The sequence below is a fragment of the Rhyacophila brunnea genome, unplaced genomic scaffold (assembly GCF_057557595.1).
Source record: "Rhyacophila brunnea isolate RB1 unplaced genomic scaffold, BYU_Rbru_1.0 scaffold_16, whole genome shotgun sequence".
Classification (NCBI taxonomy): Eukaryota; Metazoa; Arthropoda; class Insecta; order Trichoptera; family Rhyacophilidae; genus Rhyacophila; species Rhyacophila brunnea.
The window spans coordinates 11,301,994-11,329,074 of NW_028232816.1; the positions used below are offsets into that span (position 1 = coordinate 11,301,994).

General features: G+C 36.5%; 1 protein-coding gene across 1 annotated transcript; it reads right to left on the reverse strand.

Moving 5' to 3' along the window:
* Positions 1–1,738: 1,738 nt before the first annotated feature.
* Positions 1,739–25,099, reverse strand: LOC147074368 (focadhesin). Its single transcript, XM_085943601.1, has 15 exons — positions 24,748–25,099; positions 22,834–23,034; positions 20,948–21,131; positions 18,618–18,909; positions 17,327–17,895; positions 15,999–16,222; positions 15,310–15,513; positions 12,363–12,649; positions 10,578–10,786; positions 9,525–9,767; positions 7,289–7,567; positions 4,175–4,380; positions 3,834–3,953; positions 2,782–2,971; positions 1,739–2,190 (listed from the first exon to the last, which is right to left on the reverse strand). Exons 1-15 carry the CDS (start codon positions 25,020–25,022, stop codon positions 2,026–2,028), a joined length of 3,648 nt encoding a protein of 1,215 aa, XP_085799727.1. The 5' UTR covers positions 25,023–25,099; the 3' UTR covers positions 1,739–2,025.
* Positions 25,100–27,081: the final 1,982 nt, after the last annotated feature.

Genomic DNA, 27,081 nt, shown 5'->3' on the forward strand with positions numbered 1-27,081 from the left:
ACAAACTATTACTTATAGCGCCTGTACACATCCATGGATTTACTTGCACCAATAGTGTGCATCCTAAACTCTCACGATAATAACTGTTTACCCGTAAAAGTGCTGACTGTCTCTCCAATCTCACTCTTCAAGAGAAAGCGAGATGCGATGTCATTGTATAATAGTCCTATTTGACAGGTCGTGAAAATCAGTCAAAATGAGTGCACGGTGTAGTTCATTTTTTTCCGGTAGGTTCGCTACTAGTGTTCTACTGCGCAGGCGCAGATATCGCACAGGCCAATTGTCACGTGAAAATTCAGACGCTTCTGAACTTTTCAGATCCATGCATGCAAACTTGCACGATAATATGTGTTTACCATTAGCGAAGGGTGGAGGTAGGCTGTTAAGGTCCGCCATAAATAATGCACACTAAACTTTGTCAGTCATATGTATTTGTTTTCATTGAAATAACACTACAATTTACAGATGGTGTTTTTAAAATTCAATTAAACCCTGCGAAAACCAAGCCATAATAGATATTCAAAAAATACTCGTCTATCTATAAAATATCTAAAATTATGCAATTGAATCATACATAACTTTGGATATTTTATAGATAGAATAATATTTGTATCTATTATAGTTTGGTTTAGGCAGGGCTTAATGAATTTTAAAAAATAAACCAACAATATGTAAAATATGTATTCTTAATCCAACGAAAACAAATAAGTATGAATGAAAAAGTGTGCACAATTTTGTTGTATCGCCCAACAAAATATACCAAAACTATTATGTTTTGGTTTAGGCTGGGTTTAATCGATCTTGTATTTATTGTATCCGTAAATTGTGGTTTTAGTTCAATAAAAACAAATACGTATGACTAACAAAGTTCAATGTGCACTATTTATGGCGGATCTTAACAGCCTACCTCCACCCTTCGCTACCGGTGTTTACTCGTATATTTTTTTGTTATGGCTGCGATAATATTGTCAGCAGTAAGTCCATGCATGTGCAAACAGGGTATTATGTTGCTGTCAAAGTATTTAAAATTAATCTGCTACACTAATGTGAAGCTATATCCCGTGCGGGTGGCTGGATTAAGCATGTTGGTTCGGGTGGGTTCGGGCTAACACCGCGACTGGCGCGTTTGGAGTTGTTGGCTATTAGACATAATTAACGTGTTATTTAAATGTGGTAATTAAAAGGTTAGCAGTGATTCTGTTCAGAAAGGAGTAGATTCTGCAAGGAAATTTTCCACCTGCGATTTCAACAGACTTTTTTTTGTGGGTAAAATTCCATGATATACATTGGAATTTTCAGGATTTTACATCCATTTACGATAACTGCCCAAAAATAATAAAATATACCTGAATGAATTTATATTAAATTTGAGACTAAATATAGTTTGGTAGCTATTTGGGTCTGTCTAAGGGTGTCATTTTGCTGAAGTAGGTCAATATCTACTGCTTCACATGCAAATTTTGTAATTTGACTTTCCACCTCTAGACTACAATATTTTATCAGCCAGGTAGAGATTCACTGAGATTTTCCAAATGTCTCAAGGGTTCTGCCAAATAAAGGTTGGGAATTACTGCATAAACTGAAGTTCTTCGGGTCAAGAATTCATTGTTAGCAATTAAATCCAATATTCTTTGTACTGTTGGAAAGAGGAAAACATCACAGACACCCGTGTCTAGGATTCATATTTGAGATTTGGAGCCACTGAACCAAGCCAGAATTTTGTAATTAAAATAATTGAGAAAAACTTTAGGTAAAAAATCATTTTATTGGTAACAATTAATATATTAGATATACAATACATGCAAGCCAATCTATGGAACATGTCTAAAGTAATCAATTGAAAAAAAAACCAATAGGAGAGTTGTCATTTACTATCATGGTAATGCTAGACTTCATACGGAATAATAACTTGTAATATTAAAATACTTAAAAATTCTTAAAATACCGCATTATGGGATAGTACCCAATATTATGTATGTACATCTGAAAATATCATTAGGAGGATTTTCAAATTATGTAACCATTTTAGGTAAAAATGACATATGGTTTAGTAGTGATAATTTTAGTCCAGACATTTTGATTTTTAAAATAAGGGCAATCTCGAATGACGACGATACACATATAAAAGGACTCGACATATTCCTGAGGCAGCATTAAATTTCGCTGTGTGTGATGCATCCATTCCACGATCTGAAAAATAATGAAAAATATGACATAAAAAACTTCGATTTAAAAATTTAATAATATGTATAATTGTTACCATTACGACAATGCATTGGTGAGATTTGTAAACTGATGCATTATGAAGGGCCTATTTGATTGATGGTCTGGTTCATTTGTATACAATTAAAATTTTGCATATTTTGAGTCATCTCATGCATGATTTAGCAGCGAGTCAATGTCAACATGTTATTTTTTCTACCTGATTATTTGGACGACAGCTGTCTGAAGAACTGTATTCATAAACATGGTATTTAAAAAAACATTATTAAAAATCGGTTGTTTCACTTTTGACAATAGCTTGTTCAATGCAGTTCAGTGCTACCAATTTTGGTAAGAAAATATGATTTTTCATCGAATCTACTCATATAGGCACCACTGTTTTTTGGGGGACTGGAAACTGGGAGACTAGCATGTCGCATCTCTTCAGTTTAGTCGCGTTTAGGAGCGAGCCGCCATTGAAATACATTAGCTAGATACTGGCTGGAATTTTAGTTTCAGACATGTCTTTTTTGTCCTTCGGTGTGGTGCCATAAAGAAAAAAATAAACATCATTGTCACCTGTCGAGCAGTGTCCTGCCAATATTGCGGACTGGAGCTTCCAATCAACATGGCCACTGCTTGAGGGAAGACGCTTACTTCGAGCGCGTCATCCTTCCTCCATACATGGTTATCACATCCTGTCAATGTTAAGATACTGTTGATTACGATGTCACAGACAAACTTGTGAGACTCCCTCGTGGACGTAGACCTGCAATGAATCATTAATATAACCATAAGTGGCCGCTCACTCAAAGCAATTTAACTGGATTTTATCCAAAACCTCAGTAAAGTTATACTAAAGAACGTTTAATACGATCGCTAGTCTTCTTCATATGCGACAGAATACCCTTGAGGCTGTGCCACAAGGGCACGAAGTGTTGCACTCTGGCTGCATCTGGAACACATAAAGTGTAAACCACTTAAAGTGTCTCTTCGTGATTATCTCAATCACCGACGGCTGCTGTGTCCGCTCATGAACTCGAGTGTTGGTAACGCGGTCATACCAATGTACCCCTAAGATTCGGCGGAGACATTGATTCTTAAAGCTCAAAAGCCGAGACCTTTGAAGCTTAGTAAGATGCCATGTCTCACAGCCATACAGGGGCACAGGTAGCATGCACGTGTTGAACAAACGACATTTGGTCCTCAGAGAATACAGCCTTGAAGTTAGTAGTCACAGAAAAAAGACAAAAAGGATTTGGAAGGATCCTAACTCACTAGAGAGATCAGCAGAGTGGAACGAATGACCAAATACTATTGCAAATAACAGTACGTATTTTAAATCAGGCTGCCATTTTCTTGTTTATTTACAATGGTGCCAACTGCCAATGCAGTAACTATTAATAGTTTAACAAAAAACTTATATATTGTTGAAAACGTTTTTCTAAATAGTTATTCTAAATAGCTAATTATTTATTAGATATAGCTTGATCTATAAATTCATTTTCAATAATTATCATTCGTAATGTATGGTATATTATGGTTTCATATTATATTTGGGCATGGAGGTAGGATTAAGTTACTAGATGAAATTTGATATGGGTTTGTTGACATAGTGGAGGCATACTTACTCTACCATGAGAGATTGTGCCCTTCCCATGAGCTGCAGAAGCCAATCCTTAGTCTTGACGGAGTCATACTTTGCAGATTTCAACACGGGCACCATATGTCGGATCACAAACGGGTATTCACTAGAAGTAAAGCAACAACATATATAAATGGAAGTTTAGCTTTATCTCAACAGGTCTTCTGCTTTTTTTATTAGGAATTGGTGAATATTTGCCCAACCTATTGGGTCTTTTCTCCGGGTTCAATACAAACACTGATAAAATAACATGATTTAAACGTGAGATGTTTTCAAATTATGTAAATTGAAATATTATCAATAAAAAAGGGGTTAGTTAGAAATCACCTGGGTAGTGAAACGGCGGCGTCAATGATTTCATTGAACCAAGCGAGAGGATTATCCAAGATTGGGTCTGATGCCAGCTTGGAGCGAATGCAACACGCCTTGCGCAGCATCTCCGCAGTCGTCTCCCACCAGCCGGAAGGCGATGAGATCCTCTCCAGGTAGTCCATCGGCAAATCACAGCACACCTCCAGGTAATGTGGCCAGAACTGAAACACACCCTTTCATCAGCTCGATATTTAAACACTGTTACTGTTAATAGGGTTGATTTCATTTGTATATTATCTTAGTAAAAACTTCCATCTGTGGGTGGATGCAAGAGTGCTGTATAAGGGTTGGAAGAGAAGAATTATGTTAGGGTTAGATAGAGAAAAAATATATTTGATTACAAATTATGATTTTCCTACAATGACCTGTCAGCGATTGTAAATGTTAATTTCAAGTCAGACATGTAAAAACATACTTCATTATAAAATCTTATTTATAATTAATATTTTTATTTAATGCAGACAGAGAGCGGTCAGGCGGTCTGCGTTCCGCGTTCGGAGTTCGGCGTTCTTTGTACTGTATGGACTTCATACTGTATGGGTACACAGCCGGCGGTCAGACCGCGCCGGTCAATTGGAACGCTAGCGTTCTAGAGATCTATTCCCGGAATTACAAAGAACGCCGTACCTCCCGTCCAGTCCCGTCATAGGAATTTGAGCAGTCAAACAACATAGAGCGAAACCACACGGGGGAGTGAGTACGTAACAGCGGTGCTTTCTCACTTCCACTCGCAGTCGGAATATAGCGGTCTCGCATTATGCAGCGCCTGTGTCACTACAACGTTTGTACACAAATGGAACGCTTATTGTTGACCGCCACCTGTCTGCTGTCCCTGAACGCTAGCGGTCAACGGTCGGTTGAACGCAGAACTCCGACCGCTCTCTGTCTGCGCAAGCCCTAATACACGGAATTTATTCATGTCGAAAGACTGAAAAAAAATGCTCTGTGTACTAGTTTTTTTTAAATACTATAATTTTTACATCTCTCTATTATCAGCATAAATAATTATTATGCTGATAGGTTGCTGCCAAAAGTTGATAAGTCGATAATTTAGGTATTTAGAGTTAACATCGAATTATGCGTCTGTACATAAATATGTATGCTAGAAAAATCAAGGTCATCCGATGTATAGAACATGCACATAGAGCACAAAGAAATTAGCATTATGCCTGATTTTAGAGGTCATGTCAAACTTCAAATTGCAATTACTCCGTAAGATGATTTCGAGGCTTACCAACTTTTGGCAGTAATATTAATATAACAAGATGGCAACACGGCTTCTCGTGAAAAATTTTTAAATGTACAAGTGTAGACAGTTAACTGAATGCATTCCACACAATCAATTTAAGGCATGCACAGAACTATTCGGTGTTAAAAAGCAGAATTAAAAAGTGTAAGCGAAGTGGAAATGTAGTCATAGCTTTAGAGCGCCTATATACATGCATACTGCCGTACTAAGCACAGAGGCCGTAACTGACGTATTTAGGTATTTTCGCGTTTTTAGATATTTGGATTCCGCAGAGTTTTTGTATAAGATTGGTGAATAAATCCAAGCCATAACTGCTATAGTTACGGAGAAATCAAGGATTTTAATAGCCGTATCTACGGAGTTTGAGAAAAAAACTCGATAAAGACTAAGCGATTCGGTTGTAACTATCATTTACTAAGGGATATTAGCCGTATCCGACATAGATACGGCTAATATCAATAACATAATACTAATAATAATAATAACATAAATTAAATTTTCAAGGTACGAGTATGTAAACAAATCTTAAACCAAAAATAAGTATTATAGGCAAATAAAATAAATCAAAAGTTCCCCAGTATTAGCAGGAAAAGTAAAATAATATGAAAGCTCAGATCTCCCACTTGCCTAAAATGCAGATACGGCCTCTGTGCTTAGTACGGCAGCATAGATTTACTGACATCAATAGTGTGTATATTAAATTGTTATGATAATAACTGTTTACATGTGTGTCGCTGAGTTTCAAAACACGCTATAACACTTTTTCATTATGTTATATTAGTGCTCCTAGGGCAGTCGAATTTACGGGACTTGAATTTGAATTTTGTTTCAACATAAAATGGTATATTTTACCCGTTTATAATAGATATTTTACTTAAAAGTGATGTTCAATCGCGATTCAAACTTAAGCAAAAATTCTACAGCTCAATAGACGAGCTTCTTAACTGAGAGACCATTTGCATCGAATCCGGCACGCATAAATTAATGAATACAGTACTCTCTCAGTAATCTGCCACCCCAAAAACCAGACAAGCATCCAATTAGTGAAAGTGGTGGATTATAGGGCACACATACAAAATATGGTAAAAATTAAAACAGGTATTTCGTAAAAATAGTTTTTTTGAGAAATTTGTACTAGCAAATTACGGTTTTTTTTTTTTTTAAAAAAAAGTATTTACTAAATAATACATATTTATAAACTAAGTTTATTAACTGAATATATTAAATCACTTGAACCACAACCAGTTGTTTAGTGAGACAGATATTCTTGAATGGCTTAAGATTCCTGGCTTTGAATTTGACAATCGAATACGGCGAATTATAGAGCGTGTTATGCTTTCAACTAGTAAAAATAACGGCGGATTATGGTAGTTGTCAGATAATCGAGCGGTGGATTACTGAGAGTGTACTGTATAATATACAAAAATTACATCGCTGTAAAATAAATTAAATTTCACAAAGTTAAAACCGTACATAAGATTAATCAACTTATTATGATTTCCAATATTTCTGGTAAAAACGATGGACTAAAATACCTACAGCCACAGGGCACGCGATAATATGACACTGATTCTGACATTGTGTAAGTGTTTTTTGTTACTAAGTATGTTTTGTATGCGTGAATTACTCGAAATTCATCGGGGTCTGCCGTACTAGACCTTTATTAGTATACGCGATAACTGGACACGTCCGGTTGAGCGAGACTATAATCAATTTATAATACATACCTACAGACAGATATCGTTGGTTGTAAGTAAATTATATTATTTTCGTAGAATATAAAATAATAGTTTAGTATGAAGTCTTCGGCACTGACATACCCTATGTTCGTAGTCCAAAACGGAGAAATACTCTTCGATCTTGTCGCATAGTGCTTTCCTGGTGGCTTCCTGTATATCCTGACTGTTGAGGCATTTCTTAATGGAGTCCAAAACCATCACAAACAGTTCTTTGGTATCCGTCAACGTTGTCGGCGCGTCTTTCGGTGAAATTTTAAACACGTGAAAGACAACATCTTCAATGATGGGAGAAAGAGTGCCGCAGTCTACATTTTTGCAAAGCGTGGGCAAGATTTCTAACAGTTGGCATATTTCTTCGTCCTGTAACATAAATTAAGAAATCAAAATAAAAAGGCTTAATTTAGCTTCCAAAGAAGTGGGTTGTTATGTATCCGTAACTCCCCGATGACAATAAATTGCCTTTCGTTTAATTATTCATCGACACCCTAAGTTACTAATTATGTACCATTGTTAAGAATATTCGATTTGTGTGATTTCGACTATTGCAATGTACCTACTCAATATTATATTATTTACCAACCCCAATTTATCCACCCTATCTAGCTGTGATACTACGCACATATAAACCCTTCTACATGAACTAATCATCACTAATATTACTTACTTACTATTTCATATTTATACTATTGTAAATGATTCTTACATCATTCAACTCGGACCATTAACTTGTTCAAACTTAATTCAGCTCTGCTCACCGAGTTGTTTCACTGCGGATCGAACTCTCCTGAGTTCTTTCCCTTTCATTTTTACACCATGTAACTGTAAATTGAGACATGACGAATAAACATCTCTGAATATTAACATCCATCGAGTCTTATTACTGACATACACCTTCTACTGGACCACATTTCCGTTGCCGAAAACATAACAGGGTTGAGGATTAGAATCTTCTTCTGTCATGCACTGGGCTGAATCAAATTCTTATAAAAACAAATTGTTTTCCAACATGAATTCCAGAGCAAGGACCCACCCAATGGGTTGAGTAAATGGTCATCAGTCATTCATCACAAAATAATGTCTAAGATAATTCAAGTTAATCAAGCAAACATCTATTTGTTTTCGATCGTCATCATCCACCATCAATTGAACGCAGAATTTGATTTAGGCGCCCGCGATGGCCGAGCATCTTACGCGTTGGCTTATTTTGTCGGGAGCTCCATGTTCGAATCCTGGGTCTGGCAAACACACATATTGTTTTTCAATTTGTATTTTGAGTCAGAGTATGGACCTTATTGGTTGAGAAAGTGGCTAACATCACATAAAAACAAAAAATCTGTTAGGCCCTTCGCTCACGGAGAAACTAAAATCCGACAAACTGGTTGCTGATGGAACTCATAAACTGGTCAATGACTGATGCTTCGCACACAATGTTACTGAAACCCACTTACAATAATAATCTCATAACCTCAAACTGTCAGACCCATTGTCTTTCCTACTTCATTCTAAGCTTTTTCCGTAATATATTTACGGGAATATTCTGGCAGCCTGTAATTATACAAGCAGGAGTATTTCTCAACATCTGCCACAAATTTTAAATTAAGAATCGGTTCGCCCATCTTCAACTTTTGACGTTTTGACTTGTTATTGGCTTTTCAGTTAAATCCAGTGCTACCAATTTTGGTAATAAAATATGATTTTTCATCGAATCTACTGATATTGGTACCACTGTTTTATGGGTGACTGGAAACTGAGAGACTGGTAGACTAGCATGTCGCGTCTCTTCGGTTTCGGTCGCGAACGTTTTGAAACTGAGAGATTCCAGTCTTGTAGTCAGCGAGTCGCCATTGTAATACATTGGCTAGATACTGGCTGGAATTTTAGTTTCAGTCGCGTCTTTTTTGAGTATTCCCGTGAGTGGATGGTCTTAATAAAAACCTCCGCTCTGTGGAGACCCATATGATCTTATTAGTATCGGACATGGGCAAATGAAAGAAGAGATGGTGACGATCTAAATCTATTTTATAGTATTCATTGCTAGTTGGCTGTAAACCGAATGATTATAGATTCGAAAAGAGAATTTAGGTTTACACACAATCGACTGCTCTCACCGAGAGTTGAGTGAAAATATAAAAAAATCAAAAACAATAAGTATACTTACTGTTTGTATCAATTCAAAAAATTTAAAAAAAAGTTTTATTAAGTTTTTCAACAAGTTGATTAAAATCCGCAATTCGTAATTCGAATTACTTTCGAAATTTTGATTCTATTAATAAATTCAAATAGCACAGTAGGTAATTAATTAATAAGGTAAACTTACTGTTTGTTTCTCAGGGGAGAAGGATGTAAGATAACTCTGAATGAAGCGTAGGGCAGAGACGGAAATGACAGCCTGTGAAGCGGCCAGTGCGAGACACGGCTGCCGGTAGTAAGGGCCCCGGTGGAAAAGCTCATGCAGGAAGTTCCAGTCCAGGGGCGGGAGAGGGCGGGGGCGTCTCATTGCCAGGCAACACAGACATTCCAGCATTATCGAGTCCGAACAATCATATGTTGGCATTACGGCCTGTTGAACAAATTTAAATAATAAATGAATTATTTTTTATTAGCGGTAGCAGTACGACTTCATGAAATAAAGAAATAAAAAGTAGCCAGAATGAAGAAATAGGCCGATTCGATTTGAATTTTTTGAAATCAATGAAATAGACAACCGTTGGCGCGCCTCTACTCACACCCTAACTCACCCATCCATTACTGCTAACCACCAATTTACCTACATGTCATGAACTGTTGGAAGTGTGTTATTTGTATACATTATTGATATATTTTATTAATGTAAAAAAAAATAGTTAACCATTTTTTTTGAGACACGGTCTAAAAAGATCGTGGCTAGGCGATGCGCGGATTGCGGGTGCAAATGACGCATGCTGAACGAAATATAATTTGTCATATAAATCCAACATGCGTCCATTTAATGTTCTGTTTATTGTTCTATTAGTAACAATAATATATTCATTGACATGTTTTCTTTTTCAAGTAAATGGGTAACGTTTTTAGTCATCTTTACACGATTTAAGAATTAATACCGCCGTCGCCATCACGAAACAAATTGACGTTCGCTCTCCGAATGCCTATATCTATAGTTGAAAATTCTTTGCCGTTTCACTGATGTATCGTCTTAAGAATGTAACATTATAATTATGTATGTTTAAAAAGAAAGTATTTTAGGGCTGTCTTTTTTCAATGCCTACACAATATTAATTTTTTATGACTTATCAATTCAACCACACTAAAAATGTTGAGGAATCGCTATCAAGTGTTTCAATAGAAAAAAATTCAAGAGTCTCGATTTCTTTATAGTCCAAAGAGCGCCTACCTGTTTCCTGATGAACTCCATGATACCTCTAACAACACTAGTTACGGGAAGATATTTAACATTCTCTGGTTCCGCTTTCCCTTCATTCTCATGATAGACGCCACTGTGGTACTCAAGGATTTCTCTCTCTATCAGGGTATGGCAGAAGTCCGACACTCCAGGCAGCGTGGAGTGATTCGAATATTTGAACATGTTGGCCCAGCATTCACCTAGGGGTGAACAGAAAAATGACAACGGTAATGAATTACATTTTTTTAATAATGTCATTAAATGAGGTTTTCTTGATCTGATTATGTCTTTCAGAAGATAAAGAAACCTGGTGGATTTTCAACTTTCACAGATGGACGTCATAATCAGAAATTGATAATTTTTTTTCCAACCATGTTTGATCCTGATCGGATCATATCGGCCTCGACAAAGTGGAGGTTTGTATTAACAGATTTTGTTTTTACAAGAAATAGATGTCAGCCACTTGCTCAACCTATTAGGTCAACACTCTGACTCATACACAAATTGAAAAACAATACGTGTATTTGCCAGACCCAGGATTCGAACCTGGGACATACGAAGCTATAGGCCGACGCTAATGGCCACACGGCCATCGTGGATAAGCTACATAAACAGAGACAATGAAGATAGCCTTGTTCTATAGAAACGGAGCCTAAATATATGAAAGTGAGCCTGAAAGACTGGTTACTAAGGCTGATAGTTAAATTAGTTACAAGTTATTTCACATTGTAGATTAATATCTTGTCAATTTCTTATCAAACTCAGTAGTCCACCGCGTACAAGTATACAACGCAGATGAGACGGGTTTATTTTGGAAACTTCTCCTTCGTAAAACAAATGTTCATCGCGAAGTAAGTAATATACCAGGGAAGAAAGTGCCCAAGGACCACATCACAATTATGCCGTACTCCAATGCAACTGGGATACACAAATTGAAGCTTTTGGTCATAGGGATCCTAAGCCATTCAAGAATGTCTGCCTCACTGAACAAATGGTTGTGGCAAGTGATTTACTGTTTAATATGTAGTTAGTAAATATGTATAGTTTAGTAAATACCTACTTGATTTTGATTATAAATAAAACCGTAATTTTCTAGTACAAATTTCTTAAAAATACTATCTTTACACTCTCAGTAATCCACCGCTTGATTATCTGACAACTACCATAATCCGCCGTTATTTTTACTAGTTGAAAGCATAACAAGCTCTATAATTCGCCGTATTCGATTGTCAAATTCAAAGCCAGGAATCTTAAGCCATTCAAGAATATCTGTCTCACTAAACAACTGGTTGTGGTTCAAGTGATTTACTATATTCAGTTAATAAACTTAGTTTATAAATATGTATTATTTAGTAAATACTTTATTTAAAAAAAAAAAAAACGTAATTTGCTAGTACAAATTTCTCAAAAAAACTATTTTTACGAAATACCTGTTTTAATTTTTAACCATATTTTGTATGTATGCACTGTAATCCGCCGCTTTCACTAATTGGACACTTGTCTGGTTTTTGGGGTGGCGGATTACTGAGAGAGTACTGTATTATAATATAATAATATAAGTTGTCTATATAACAGACCATCATTATTTAAAATATTTTAATGAGCAATCACAAAAAATCAAAGTATCATATGTACATATAACAAAACATCTTAACAGGCTGCCTTCTTTCACTGCACCAATGCACGGAATATAAATTTTCCATTGTTATTAATTCAACCATACTAAAAAAATGTTTTTGCGAATATGAGCTTTAAGGTCATAATTAAATTATTTACTCGGTATATAATCCAAGACATCTTCCGGTTTCCTCTGGGCATCCGAAGGAGTCTGACAGAACTCGGCGGGCAGCTTGAGACCCTTCCTGAAGATGTCTGGAAGGTGCTTCAGCTGCATGTGTTCCACCTTGAAGCGGGAGAGGGCCTGCAGAGCCGCAACGGTGACCGTCGGTTCGTGACTGTTTACCACAAACTGCCATAACACTGTGAGGCTTTCGTCCAGAAACTTATCATTGTCCGGCGAAGGTGTGTACAGGGCAGGAACTGAGCTGAGAAGATCGCAGATTCTGTGATATAAGGAGAAAGATTTTAGACGATTTGTAGGTTTTAATGCAGGGGTTTACAAAGTGTGTCCCTTAGGCCAATTATGTCCCGTGTGACCTTTTGATGTGCCCTACGAGATTTATGTTAAATCTATATTATTTTTTATTCTTCATATTGAATATTAAAAAATTACATTTACAATTCAATATCCTCTGGTAAGAATGAATGGTCTGACACTTTGATATTTGTGTATGCGGATGTGCAAAGTGCTGTTCCTGTAAATATGCAGATTGAATGAATAGATCTGCAACAGAATATGGAAGCGAAAGCATCTTATCATGATAAGAATTTAAGGTAGAGTTCGGTTATGAGGAATACGGCGGAAAAGACATTTTGAAAATACCCGATATACTTGATTATTTGTTAGTTTGGGTTAGGTTAGTTTAGGTTGGGTTACGTTAGGTTAGGTTTGGTTAGGTTAACCTAACAAATAATCCAGTATATCGGCTATTTTCAAAATGTGTTTGCCGCTGTATTCCTCATAACCAAACTGTACTGAATTTAATTCAATTCTACAAAGGACTTTCACTTGAGGTATATCCAAATATAGTTGAACATGCTCATCAAATGGCTTCTTTATTTGGAAGTACCTATATTTGTGAAAAAACATTTTCTACAATGAGCATTATTAATAAATCAAACTTAAGATCAAAATTAACAGGTATTTTGCATATTCACACCACATAATTTGAGCCTCGATTGCAGGATGTAGTTTCAAACAAAGAATTGCATAACTAAGTGCTGTTTTTCCAATACTCGATGCGTGGCAGAGTTCTGTCACGAATATCATCTGTAAGGGATCTTGGCATTACGTTTGAGAGTAAACTGACATTTATTAGCCATATAGTTACCATTTGTAACAAGGCGCTTAAAATGTTGGGCTTCGTCATGCATACTTCCCGGGTCTTTTCGGATGTTACGGTATTAAAACATTTATTTAATTCTTTAGTTCGAAGCAGACTTGAGAGTGGGTCTATTGTTTGGGCACCGCATCAGTTGAAGTATAGCCTTATGGTGGAGAGGGTTCAGAAGAAATTCTTCAGACTCCTTTATTTGAGGTTGTACGGATACTATCCGTGGCTTTATCCAACTGACTTTCTTACATACTGCAGTTTGCAATTTAGAAGAAATCTTTATTTGGCTACGTATTTTTTTCAACTTATACGAGGTATTAATGAGAACTCTGCCATTCTTGGCAGTGTTGACCTGTGTGTCCCTGATAACTATCTTAGAAATAGAGAACATCAGTTGTTTATTCTCCCAAGGTGCAGAACCAACCTGCCACTGGTAATGCCAATTGGGAGGGCGATAACTATGTTCAACGAAATTGCTTCGGGTGTTGATATATTCCACCTACGTGAGGATGAGTATAGGTGGACGTTGTTTTATAAATTCTTAAAATAGGGTCTGCTGAACTCATCCGGTGTACTTCCTTGTACCTATCTAATTCATATTTTTGTATGTACATATTTCTACTGTTTAATAACATACTATGTATCTCTTTTTTTATGTAACACTTACTGTTTTAAGTATACTTCTTTGTTTCTATATGTCATGTTGTGAACGTCTTAAACTTAAAATTTTTAATGTCCACAATATGTTAAAAATAAATTGAAATTGAAAATAAATTGAAATTGAAATTGAAATAAATAATCAGATGGTGAAAAAATTTAAATATTATTTTTTAGTAATTAATAAGAGTAATAACAATGTATATTTAGTTAAAAATATAAGTTTACACGATGAAATATTTTTTTATTTTTTTGCCTGTTTTTTAAAAACCGAAAATATTCCAAAGTGTGGCCCGCCAAATATTTTTGATTTCAAAATTGTCCCTTTGACAAAAAAGTTTGTGAACGCCTGTTATAAAGGGTGGGGAACCTTTTCGTGTTAGAATGCCGTATTATGTTAGCTATAACCCAATAAGGTCACATTTAAGAAACTTCAATTAGATTTACTTCAAAATATACATTACTTTGGAAAAATTGAATTACCATGTACAACCGACTTAGCCAGCTCGCACATCACAACTCGCCTCGTGTGCCTGACCGCCATAAATCAAAATTTCCGAGAATGGGCAGCCGGTGTTCCTTGATACAACCTCGCACATCTGCCTAGTGATATCGACATTCGCCGCATCGTGGCTGCTCCGAACACGGCGACAGTCTGGAGAGAAATGGCCGATTGTGCATTTGTGCGCATGCGCGGTGTCGACATTGGCCGATTTCGACATGCAGGTTCTGGCCAACTCAACTCGACGCATGTCGCAGTATCGCAGTTGCATCGGCCAATCTGCGAAGCTCCATTTGATAACGTTTGTTTCTTGGTTTACGATGACGTCACATCGACGAATTCGTCGTAAGACGCATGCGGCGAGTTCTGATGTGCGAGCCCTCTTAGACATCCACAGGGATTTTTGTCCTTTCACAAGAAGTCTATTCTTTTGGATATCTGTGTACTACTTAATTATTATTAATCAATTAAAAGGCGCAAAAATTGTATGGGCAGACCCAGTTCTCCATAAATAAGTCAACGTCAAAATAATCATTTCTAGACACAACTACGCAGCTTCAAGAGATATTTACACACATCACTGTATCCAAACGTAACATGGTTTACTGACCCAATTTGAGCAGATGGGCGCTTGTCTCTTGTGATTCGGGGGGCTAAAACTTTCCAGGTACCAGCAGGGGCAACAATTTGAGACTGCCATAGCGCCTTGAGTCCTTCCAGGGCGAGGCAGAAGGCAACAGAGCTTGCAGTGTCGTTGCAACAGCTCAAAATACCCGAGATGACAGGGACTAACTCTGCACCGTAGATGATGGCTCTATGATAAACATAGACAATATTTATTATATTTATTTGACATGTGTCTAATTATTTCAATGAAAATAAATATGAATGACTGACAAAGTTTAGTGTGCACTATTTATGCCGGATCTTGACAGCCTACCTCCACCCTTCGCCACTGGCACGACCCCTTCAAGCGTAAATACGACCCTGCACATTAACCGTCAAAACGACATCAGTCAAGAAGTTAGTACAAGAATTACTTAAGTAGTAATTACTTAGTATAAACAAATTCTACTACGGTTTACAGAAACAATTCTGATCACGCTTCCACTCAAATAAAGCGAAAATAAAGTTATATGAAGCCCTTATTAACCTATAAGACGGAATGGTGGCCATTATCAAAACAAGATGACAGGAAACTGAACACTTTTGAAACGAAGATATAGAGAAAAGTTTTCGAAGTCATATGCGAGGAAGGTACAACCATGAACTAGCTCTGTGCAATGTATGCTTGCTTACCTTGTTTCGCAAATGTGTTTAACGGCTTTAGCTCTTGCGGTGTGGACTTCCCATTCGCTTTCCTGGGTTTTGGATTTCTTACCTACAAGCAGCTGTTGCAAGTATGGGTAGCATCGAGTTTGGTTGTCAAAGAGAATCAAATACAACTCGATGAAGAATGAAATGGGAAAAGTCGGAAGCTTTTGTAAATCCTCCAATACTCGGACTACGGCCGGAACATTTTCCTAGAAGTAAAAATCAACATAACAATATTACTACTGACCCCAATAATCGAGTAATAAAGTGTCCATTTCTGAAGATATGGTCACAAGCTTGAACCCTGTGGGTGGTATATTCATATGTTGTTTTTCATGTGTCCAAAACGGTAACCGGACAAAACAGAATATGATATAACAGAACATGAAGAAACAAAACAGAACAGTGACAACATAGAACAGCCAGGGGAAAAATAAAACATCCATTTTTGTCATATCTATCTATTTATTAAATACTTATAAAACTTAAGTTTCTAAACGAAATATATATAAATATTTAATATTTATAATAAATAATCACTGCATGTTGGCCATTAGGCGTAAAAACATCAATTTACCTGCTTTGATAATCATGCACAACTGTACAGAATAATTAAACTCATTATTTCGTTGTACCTAGTCACCCAAGCATTTTGAACACATTACGCAGACGTGATATACCTAACTTGCCGGCAACACCGAGTTAAGTACCGTTTGATTGAGACTTTCCAGCGATTAGGAGTGCAGAAATTATATAATTTGATTTTTTTACGGCGTATGGAAAACCTGTGTTATTAAAAATATATACAACATAAATAGAGATATGACAATTTAAATAATAAATGTTATATTTTTTCTGTAAGGTCATAGTTATATTAATTGCTGTTCTGTTTTGTCACTCTTCTGTTTTTTCATGTTCTGTTTTGTTAGGTACCGTTTTGTCTCTTCATGTTCTGTTTATTCATGGAACCATCCAAAGCATGGGCCTGGAGTAAGTGGGCAACATCAATTTTTCTTCAAAAAATCTTTGGCAGGTGGTCAACATTTACATTGAATTATAAAGCTAATGAAAGAAAAAATATATTACTCACGTCATGATTAATCCAATTTGTATGATGATGGCGACCGAGCACTTGGTAGGAATTTGAAACACCTCATAGTGTAATAGTGTAATTATTAACAAATTACTTGTATGGACAGTTGATTGGACAAGAGCACTCACTCAAAAAGTGAGTTTGAATCACACTCAGTCCAAACTGTTTACTAAGAAATTATTGCACACACAAAACACTTTTAAATATTACAGTAATATACCTTAGACACGGCCATATTGGAAATGCCTCGCAAAAAATCAACGATCTCTTGTGCATTCCTGGACATCCTCAGAGCTCCAAGAGTGACCGGCAAGAGTCCCATAGCCAAACTTTTATTAGTTTTTACTTCATCAATCAGTACAGAAAAGACTTTGGACTTATTGAAATAAACTTCTTTCGTCGATTGCGGAGGTATTTGCATTAGAAGACCGTGTAGTGATAATATGTTTTGCGTATTAACACTTATCCTTCGGTGGTCTTTCAACCGGTCTATCCACACGTTGAATAATTCCGGTTTCCCCAAGAACGCTTCGTGGTTCATAAATATCTCAACCACTCTGTATAATCTCGGATGAATGGATTGCATAAAATAAAAAGCCTTATTCGAGCAAAGTGTTGTAATACTGTTGCACGGTTTTCTTCGAACATGCATAGCAAAGTCTACGATTGATTTTGCATCATTTTCGAAATCACGAGTCAGCGTCGTCGGATAATACAACCATTGAAGCAGTGAAGAGGAGAGAATGTATATCGATAATGGATTATCGTAGAATCTGTAAGTTTTTTTACCTGAAACAAAAAACAATTACATAGTCTCAGAGTAATAATATAAAGAGAGTGGTTATTGTTCGGCAAAATGAAGCCGTGTATCTCGCGTATAACGCACAGTAGAACCTCAATTTTATTATCATTAACTTAACTATGAAAAGTTAAACATCATGTTGCTTCTCAGTACGGCTACCAAATTTAAACACAACATAGTTAAACATATTTTCAATTAAATTAACTAAAAATAATTACCACTAACTTTATATTTAATACAAAAACAATAAATTTCAGCAACAATTGTGGAGTTGTCGAATATCGACACACAATAATCAAACAATGGATAGCACAACCACTAATTTAAAGAAGTTAATATTCTTGAAATAACATGGTATTTTTTACTATTAGACAAAATTTGTAGTGTGTGTTTATCTCACTGATGATCGACCCGCCATGCCGGGCCCCCCCTATCAGCTCCCCCCTTTGTGGGGGTTATTGTCCTACCTAATTGCGACAAAGTTAAGTAGTGGTTTTTGCAACACTCTCTGAAGTGTTTTCAAAATGACGTTACTTTTTGTCAATAAGCTTTAAGATGATATCTAAGATGAAGATGTGATCTGCTTCAGCCACGTGCTGCGGATGCTTCAAGGGAGTCTATTCCTGATCGACTTTTTCTTCAAACCAATCTTCAATTAAACAGATAAAATATTTGATCAAAGTCAGCTGTCATAAAAAAAAATACTTACACAATCCCATCAAATCCCCTAGATAGCAAACAGGACAAGAGATGAAAGCCTCCGCAAGAAGGAAAAGCAGGCAGTCGGTAACCACTTGAGACCCGGGATAATCCAAAGCTTGGTGGATGAGTTCTATGCAAGGCCTAGGATCCTCTTCAGCGAGGATTAAATCACAGATTGTATTTCCCAATGCCGGTATCAACACAAAGATAAGATCCTCTTTGCCTTTAGCTATCGACCATTTTGTTACGATGGAGTACATTTCGTAGGACGTGTGGCTTTTTGAATTTGGCGCGTTGGGCTAGAATTATAATAGAGATTATTGAAATCAATTTACTCCCAGAGTTTCAGAAGCAATTTATATTCAAATTTATTTATTTACACAAAGGGAATATTGGGCGCAATATTAAAAAAGGGAGGAAATGGGACGACTTGGCGAAGTCATTCGGACCAGGACAACTTGACAATATTTTCTTTTCCTACTTTCTAGCATGTATCGATTTAAACTTCCATTGGCTACTTGCTGTTTCGAGTTGTAATGTACGTGTATTTATTCACAAATTTTATTCTACATAGTTTGGCATAACCTGACACACACACCTGTAACAAAATAATTGTTCCGAATGAGACTTGAATTAACGTCCATCAAATCCGGATGGTGATCATTATTGTTAAATTTATGTCTTTATTTCTCCCTGTATTTTTATTTAAATATTGTTTTATTTAACACTTATTTTTTATATGTCATGTCGTGAACACTTTAAATTTGTAATTTGTGATACATACGAGGGGAGTTCCATAAGATCGCGGAATGGTGATGAAAGTAGCAAGTATTGGGATTAAAATTTTGGTACTGTTTGGTTATACGGAATACAGCGGAAAACACATTTTGAAAATACCCGATATACTGGATTATTTGTTAGTTTGGGTTAGTTTAGTTTAGGTTGGGTTAGGTTAGGTTGAGTTAGGTTAGGTTAGGTTAGGTTAGGTTAGGTTAGGTTAGATTAGGTTAAACTAACAAATAATCCAGTTTATCGGCTATTTTCAAAATGCGTTTTCCGCTGTATTCCGTATAACAGAACAGTACCAAAATTTTTTTTTGTTAAGTAATCCTTTTTAGGTATACTTGAGCAATTTCAAGTTGATTATTCCATTAAATCATTTCCAATATTCAAAAAAACAAAAGAAAATGGTAATTTAAAAATGTCAAAATTGAGCTTCATGTAGTAATTATATTCCTCATAAAACAGGGAAGAGGTGTGGAAACCATCCAAATGAAATGAAATTTGTTTATGGCACTCTTTGTTGTGGTAAAACCATGATTTACAAAATGGTTACATTTATTTTAACAAGATAGAGATTCATTAGAAGATGATGACTGTTGTGGAAGGCCAAGTGACATCACTACACATGAAATGATATTAAAAATCAAAGATGCCCTTATGGAAAATGGTCGGCTAAAACTAACCGAAATCGCAGAAAGTTTCAATCTATCCAGAATTATACACGAAAATCTTGGGATGTCAAAGGTAAGCGCAAGATGGGTGCCACGAATGCTTATGCCACATCAAAAAAGTTACCGTGTGGAATGTTCTAAGCAGTTTTTAAAGCAGTCTGGTGTCGATTGAGAGGAACTTATCAAGAAAATTGTTACAGGAGATGAAACATGGGTTCATCATTATGACCCTGAGTCAAAACAGGAGTCCATGCAGTGGCATAAAAAGGGTGGTTCTGCCCCCAAGAAGTTCAAGGTCGTACCATCGGCTGGGAAGGTAATGGCAACAGTGTTTTTGGATTCACAAGAAATCCTGTTATTACATTGTAAACCAAAAGGCACCAACACCACAGGACAGTACTACGTTAATATTCTAAGTCGCTTAAAAGAATCTATTAAAGTAAAAAGGAGGGGAAAATTAACAAAAGGCGTGTTCTTAGTATATGACAATGCACCTGTTCACAAGGCTCAGATTGCAATGGCTACTATGAGAAAATGCGGCTTCCAGGAATTGCCTCGTTCACCTTACAATCCTGATCTGGTACCTAGTGATTATTACTTGTTTCCAAATTTGAAGAAAGACATACGTGGAAAACATTTTGATGATGATGACTCGTTACAGGCAGACGTAAACGTGGATTTTGAAGGCAAATCGGAAAATAATTTTTATGAATGTTTAGAAAAATTAATCGATAGATCTAAGAAGTGTATTCATGTCCGAGGAGATTATATCTTTCTGTCCCATTCCGTGAACTTATGGAACTCCCCTCGTAATATGTAAATAAATAAATTTGAATTGTATCTTGATGAAGTCAAAGGAAATTGTTAACAGTGTTATACATACCTGTTGACGACATGTTTGCTGCCAGCCCAGACATTCCAGCACCAGAGAAGTTTGTCCGGGACATTTCTCCGCAAGCAGCAATAAATTCATGGCACTGATGGCATTTGTTGAATCACTCTGGTTAGGATTACACAAAATCCATAGGAAGACTGGTCTCAATATTTCAATGCTATGCAACGACATTCTGAAACAGTATCGCAATCTTAACGCTCCGAGTTTAACATTGGGATTAAATCTATCGATATAATAATAATGATATTAAGCCGGCTCGCACATCAAATCTTGTCTAATCTGCAACGTGTCGAATACGTCAATGTCACATCATCGTTATTCACAAAACACACGTTGCCAAATGGAGCTCCGCAGATTGGTCGAATGCGACATTTTAGTTTGAATGCTGCCATCAACAAATCGCATGCGTGTCAGGTTGAGTCGAAGACGCCAGAATGCATATACACACCTACGAATTGGTCATTCCTATACTGGCTCGCTGGTCACCGCATCCAAATGTATATACGTTTCGAGAGGTTACGTGCGACTGTCGCTAGGGCGATGTACGCAGTCTTCATATGCAACACTGCAGCGACATTCCTGTAAGGTTTCATTTATGGCTGTGTGGCAGACGAAGCCAGTTTAGATGTGAGAGCCAGCTAAGAATAAGAGAGCAACTGACTACATCTAACTATTTGTCACAACTTAATGACGTTCTTTGACATTGGTATGATTACAATGCTGAAGTTGATGTCAATATACATATACATAAGAGAAAACTATACTTTAAAGATAAACATTTCCACAAAATAATATGTAAGAAGATTCGGGATTCGGTAGACATATTATGTCTTCAATAGATTCTATCACATGAAAATTGAGGGAAACGAAAAAGCGGATGATCTGGCAAATAATCTGGTCAGTCAGGCACATCATATCAATGGATCCCAGAATGCTGAGACTGGAATGAGTACATTAAGAAAACGTGCCAAACAAGGCCTGAACAAAAACGATGCATAAGTGCGAGTGAGAAAGTATTCGGCACCCTTATAATCTCTGCGACATGCGCTAGAGTAAGATAAAAGGTTTACAGATGTGTAAGATATCTTGCTATGGTGTCGCGCGAAATCTTAGTTTGTCTCATAGCAAAGTGTCGATAAACCGCGAGCGTATGTTGCTAAAATTGCTATTTTTTGTGTTAAATGTAAAGTTAGTGGTAAATATTTTTAGTTAATTCGGTAGAAAATATGGTTGTGTGTTCTATTAAAATGTGATAGCCGTAGTGACAAGCAAGATGGTATTACGTTTCATAGGTAAGTTCATACATATTCGTGATAATTTATTTGTATATTATTATATATTTTAATATCACGTGACCTAGTGTTTTTTTAAAATATCTTAAATTATGGATATCTTTACCTAATGGTTGCATTTTGAACGTTTAAAAATACTATATAACGTAAAAAAATAAAATTATATTTTAATTCTGAGCAACTAGTGCAAGCACTTTGGGCGAGTACTAGCGAAATGGTATATGGTCTCAAACATTTGTATACGCATACGTTTGCTCGCCCATAAACCAAACACACGGCACGCAGCTTCATTTAGCAATGCAATGGGTGGCGTCTAGATGTATCTATAGTTTAAGGTGCCAAAGCATAATATGGAGAAATTCCCACTACAAGGCAACCCTAGACAAGGGTTAATGGAGTAAATCCATACTACCTTCCCCATACCTGGTGTCCTGGTTTGTCGAGTCGCCGCTGAGTAGAAATGAGCTCAAGTTGATATTGAGACTAATATCTGACCAGACCACGATCAAAAGGTTTGATGTTCCTTTGGGGAGAAGCGACTCGCAGGAGACGTACATAAGGACAACACTATTTGGCACTCACCTTGGTTTCCTAAGGCAAATGGCATGCATTTCACTTAATATATCCGGCATCGCGTTAGGGTGCTGCTGAAGAATTACGACAAAAGGATGGAGGGGCGAAGTGAGGCCCCATTGGCAGACGTATTTCGGATGAGTGCTCAACTTCTGTTCCACCGATAGCTGTATGATCCCTGATATAATCGATGTTATCCCACAATATTGCCTGCAAATGAACACTTCATTATAGTGGAACCATTCAACCACGAATATGCGATTTTATCTCTAAGTAGGGCTAATGTAGGTAATCATTGTTACTGTTGATATTGTTGACTTTAGTTACATCAGGCTTATTCCATCAGTGTCTCTAGTTTGGCACTTCTCCGACTATGTCTTGTTTCGTGCCAAAACTATTGAACCTTACGATAATGTGGTATGTACCAAAAGGGTAAATGAGGGTCAGAAGACCTAACTGTGGAGAAAAGGACACAGAATTACTGAGGTTAAGGTCGTGGAGGGAACTTGTGGCAGACTGTGGGAAGTGGAGTTTTTGGTTACGAATCGTGTACCTCCCTTCAAAAGGCAATCTTCATTGTTGTTAGACGGGTGACTATTCAAACTATACTGCTTGCCATTGGCTATAGAGAAGGGCAACACCTGCTAACAGTACTGGACTAAGAGATGCAATGAATACTATAGATACCTCCCTACTTTGATTTTGAATCCACCATCTGTGATGTCTACACATCTGTTATAAGTAACGTTAGGTGCACTTCAAATTTGGGTATAAAAATGACCTTTAACACATTGATCGCCAACTAGTTTTACATAAAATAGTTAAAAAATGATTATTTGTCTCTAAGGTATTATTTGATAGGTAATGAAAGAATATAATGTTTTTTTTCATTTTGATGATTTTTTTACGTAAATATTGGTTTTTATGATGTGCCGGCCACATGTGTCCGTCGCGGCGCCAACAAGTTAATTTATTCTATTGCGCCGAGCCGGCTACTTCGCCGGTCACCTGTCCATATGTGTTGACGAGAGCATGGTGCCATTTCGCGGTCGAATTATATTTAGATTTAGATAGTATAATAAACAGAAAAGGCACAAATACGGAATAAAAGTTTTCAAATTGGGTAGTATAATACCTGGATACACATAAACTGGAAATATACGTATACATACCTTATAATCATTTTTTTTATTCTATTTTTTATTATTTACATATTTTTTATAACTTACATTTTTAAAATCTATTTAATTTTTATTTTTATATCAACAAAAACACATTTAAAATTTAAAAGGAAAACTTTTTTTTTAATTATGTACATTCTTTACATTGGTGATCCTATATTTTGTGACTGGGAAGACATATTTTCAGGCCAAGTGGCAGTAATATACAGAAGGGCCATGCCGGTCACCGCGTATTGAAAAATGCACTGCGCGCGTGCCCGCCGGCGCTGTAGAACAACTCTACGCAGGTCTTCTTTGTCGGTCACCGGTGACCCCCATGGCCCCCTGAACGTAATCCAATGCCGGTCACCGGTGACCCCCATGGCGATCAACGTGTTAAATTTTTTTTGAATGAAATAATACAATAATTATTGTTAATTTAAAATTTGAAATTTTCATACATTTCGATGCATCATTATCACACACTAAGATTATATTAGGTGATATTAGGTTGGGGTAGGATAGGTTAGGTTGGGAAGGTTATGTTATCTTAGGTTAGGTTGGGTTAGGTTATGTTATCTTAGGTTAGGTTGGGTTAGGTTAGGTTATCTTATGTTAGGTTAGGTTGGGTTTGGTCTAAAAAGAAACTTATAAAAACTCATGCGGGCATCTGCGACACATTTACCCTAACGAGAAGTGCCCTGCGCCCTTCTAAGTTGCAGTGAGAGCTGGTAGCAGACTGCATTTTGTTTAAATAACATACCTTACATATGGTAACATTGTCATGACAGTAGTTGTAGCCGACGATAATCCAAGAAAGCCATCTAAAACTAAATGAAGGAATCCCTTGCATGCCGTGGAGCTGACGGCTACATCCGCAGAGCTACAACTTTCTTGCAATAGTCTTAAAGGAACATTTAAGTCTAGCGATTTTCCAGCATCCTTAGATGGGATTATTGTCAATTCAATTAACATATCTATGGCTTCCGAGATAAGTATTACATTTTTTGATTTCAGTTTATATTCAATTTCATCCATGGTGAAATGTTTTTTGGTTAGTTTTCAAAGATTTGAATTGAGCTGTCAAACGTCACTGCTGTCAAAATATTCACAATGTGGCCAGGATACATAATATCTCCCTCTATAATTAATAGACAACAAAATTTACTGATGGTACCGTATTCCGTTGATTTTATTAAAATATTTAAACTGAAAGGCGAGATTTATGAAAATTAGGTACCTACGCGCATATTCAAGACAAGGTTCCACAATTCCTCAAATAATGGAATGGTTCATTCATATGTTTCGATAAGATTTATGTTAATTTAGCTATAATTTACGGAATTTCATAAAAAAAAAATAATACTTGGGAACGAAACGAGAGTGTCAATCATTATTGTGTCGCAGTATGACACTGGTACAAGTGTATATGTGCACATCATGGTCATTGTTTACAAGTGGACATGAACAAACAACTTGACAGAGCTCGAAATGGACTAGAGAGCACCGGAGCGCCGTTCCGGTTCACGAAATCCCTAAAATTATCGCTCCGTTTCGTGGAAAAAATAATTTTTCCATATGACTTCGATAGGCCATATAACAAGAAATCTAACGCATTTATTTTTATAAAATATACATAAAAATAGATAACTATGTCAATATTTAAGATAAATTATTGAGCGCTCCGGTTCGTAAAATTTTCCATTTTGAGCGCTGAAACAGATACGACTGAAGTGCAACCGTAGGCAATAAACAAGGAACATAGAATCAATCAAATTTAATACCACATTAATTATTACACAGCACAGCTTCTAATCTCCAGTTTAAACAATTAATACAGAAATAATTAATGAGATACCTAGGTATTGAATGAAAATAAATCTGAGCTCTATTCCTTCTGATATTATATCTATGGCCTCCACAAGGGAAGGCTGACAGGGCTTTAACCTGGGGCCCGGGCTTAGAAAAAAGCGTAGAATTTTATTTTATAATAATTATTTTGTGTGTTGTTTCCTGTCTAATAAAAATGTCTTTTTATCCAATATGGCGAAGGGTCGCATGTTACATAGTTAGGTAGGTACCTCAAAATTGTCGCGATTAGTGCTTCATAATATTATGATGGTGCCAGCAACTCAATAATTCAAATGAATTTATTTAAAATACAAAAATCGTTAAAAAATACATGGAATACTCTTAATTTTACCACGGAATACCATTTTGGGAACACTACTGTAGAACATCACACTGGACTTAATCTTAGCGATATGTAGGAGGTTCGTTAAACATCTTGGCCTGGAGGCCCGCTTCAGGGTGTGGGGGCCATGATTAGGTATAGGTATCAGTTAATTCAGTTGCTTTGCTAAATTTAACAGCACTATCCTTCATATTAAATTATTATTACAAATATTATTTTATTGAATGAACATATTTTTGAAGTTATACTTCTTTAAGCGCGTTTGGAAAATCAGATCAGAGTGTATTTTTGGCGTGTGACATGTAACACATAATTTATTTTTTCACACAAAAATAAACGCATTCGATTGGATTTGAACCACCGATTGTTCGATTATCAGCCGAACGCATTACCATTACACCACAGCAGTAGCGAAGGGTGGAGGTAGGCTGTTAAGATTCGCCATAAATAGTGCACATTAAACTTTGTTAGTCATATGTATTTGTTTTTATTGACCTAAGACTACAATTTACGGGGTATGATAGTTAATTTTTCAAAATCAATTAAACCCTGCCTAAGCCAAACCATAATAGTTTTGGTATATTTTGGGCAATACGACAAAATTGTGCACACTTTTTCATTCATACTTAATTTGTTTTCATTGGATTAAGAATACATATTAAACATATTGTTGGTTCATTTTTTTTAAATTCATTATACCCTGTGTCGCACACTGAATTTTCTGCCCCTGTGGGGGGCGCTCCCATAAGGAGTAGTGCCTCCCAGCCGCTCGGTCTGACCCTGGTAGTCAATGTGCCACCGGTGGAATGATTACGACCCTCGACAAAACTGAACAAAATTAACATATGTAGAAGTCCCACAGTTTGCCTTGTCGAGTGTTAGCACTCCGCAAGGTGAACTGTG

What these genes read in the sequence shown, in the direction of transcription:
- LOC147074368 (XM_085943601.1), bottom strand. Translation starts at nt 25,022, where the DNA reads ATGGATGAAATTGAATATAAACTGAAATCAAAAAATGTAATACTTATC. An exon ending in ATTTGCCTTAGGAAACCAAG is followed by an intron (nt 21,132 to 22,833) that starts GTGAGTGCCAAA and finishes ATACTGTTTCAG; the next exon opens with AATGTCGTTGCATAGCATTG. An exon ending in AAACACATTTGCGAAACAAG is followed by an intron (nt 15,514 to 15,998) that starts GTAAGCAAGCAT and finishes TGTTTATCATAG; the next exon opens with AGCCATCATCTACGGTGCAG.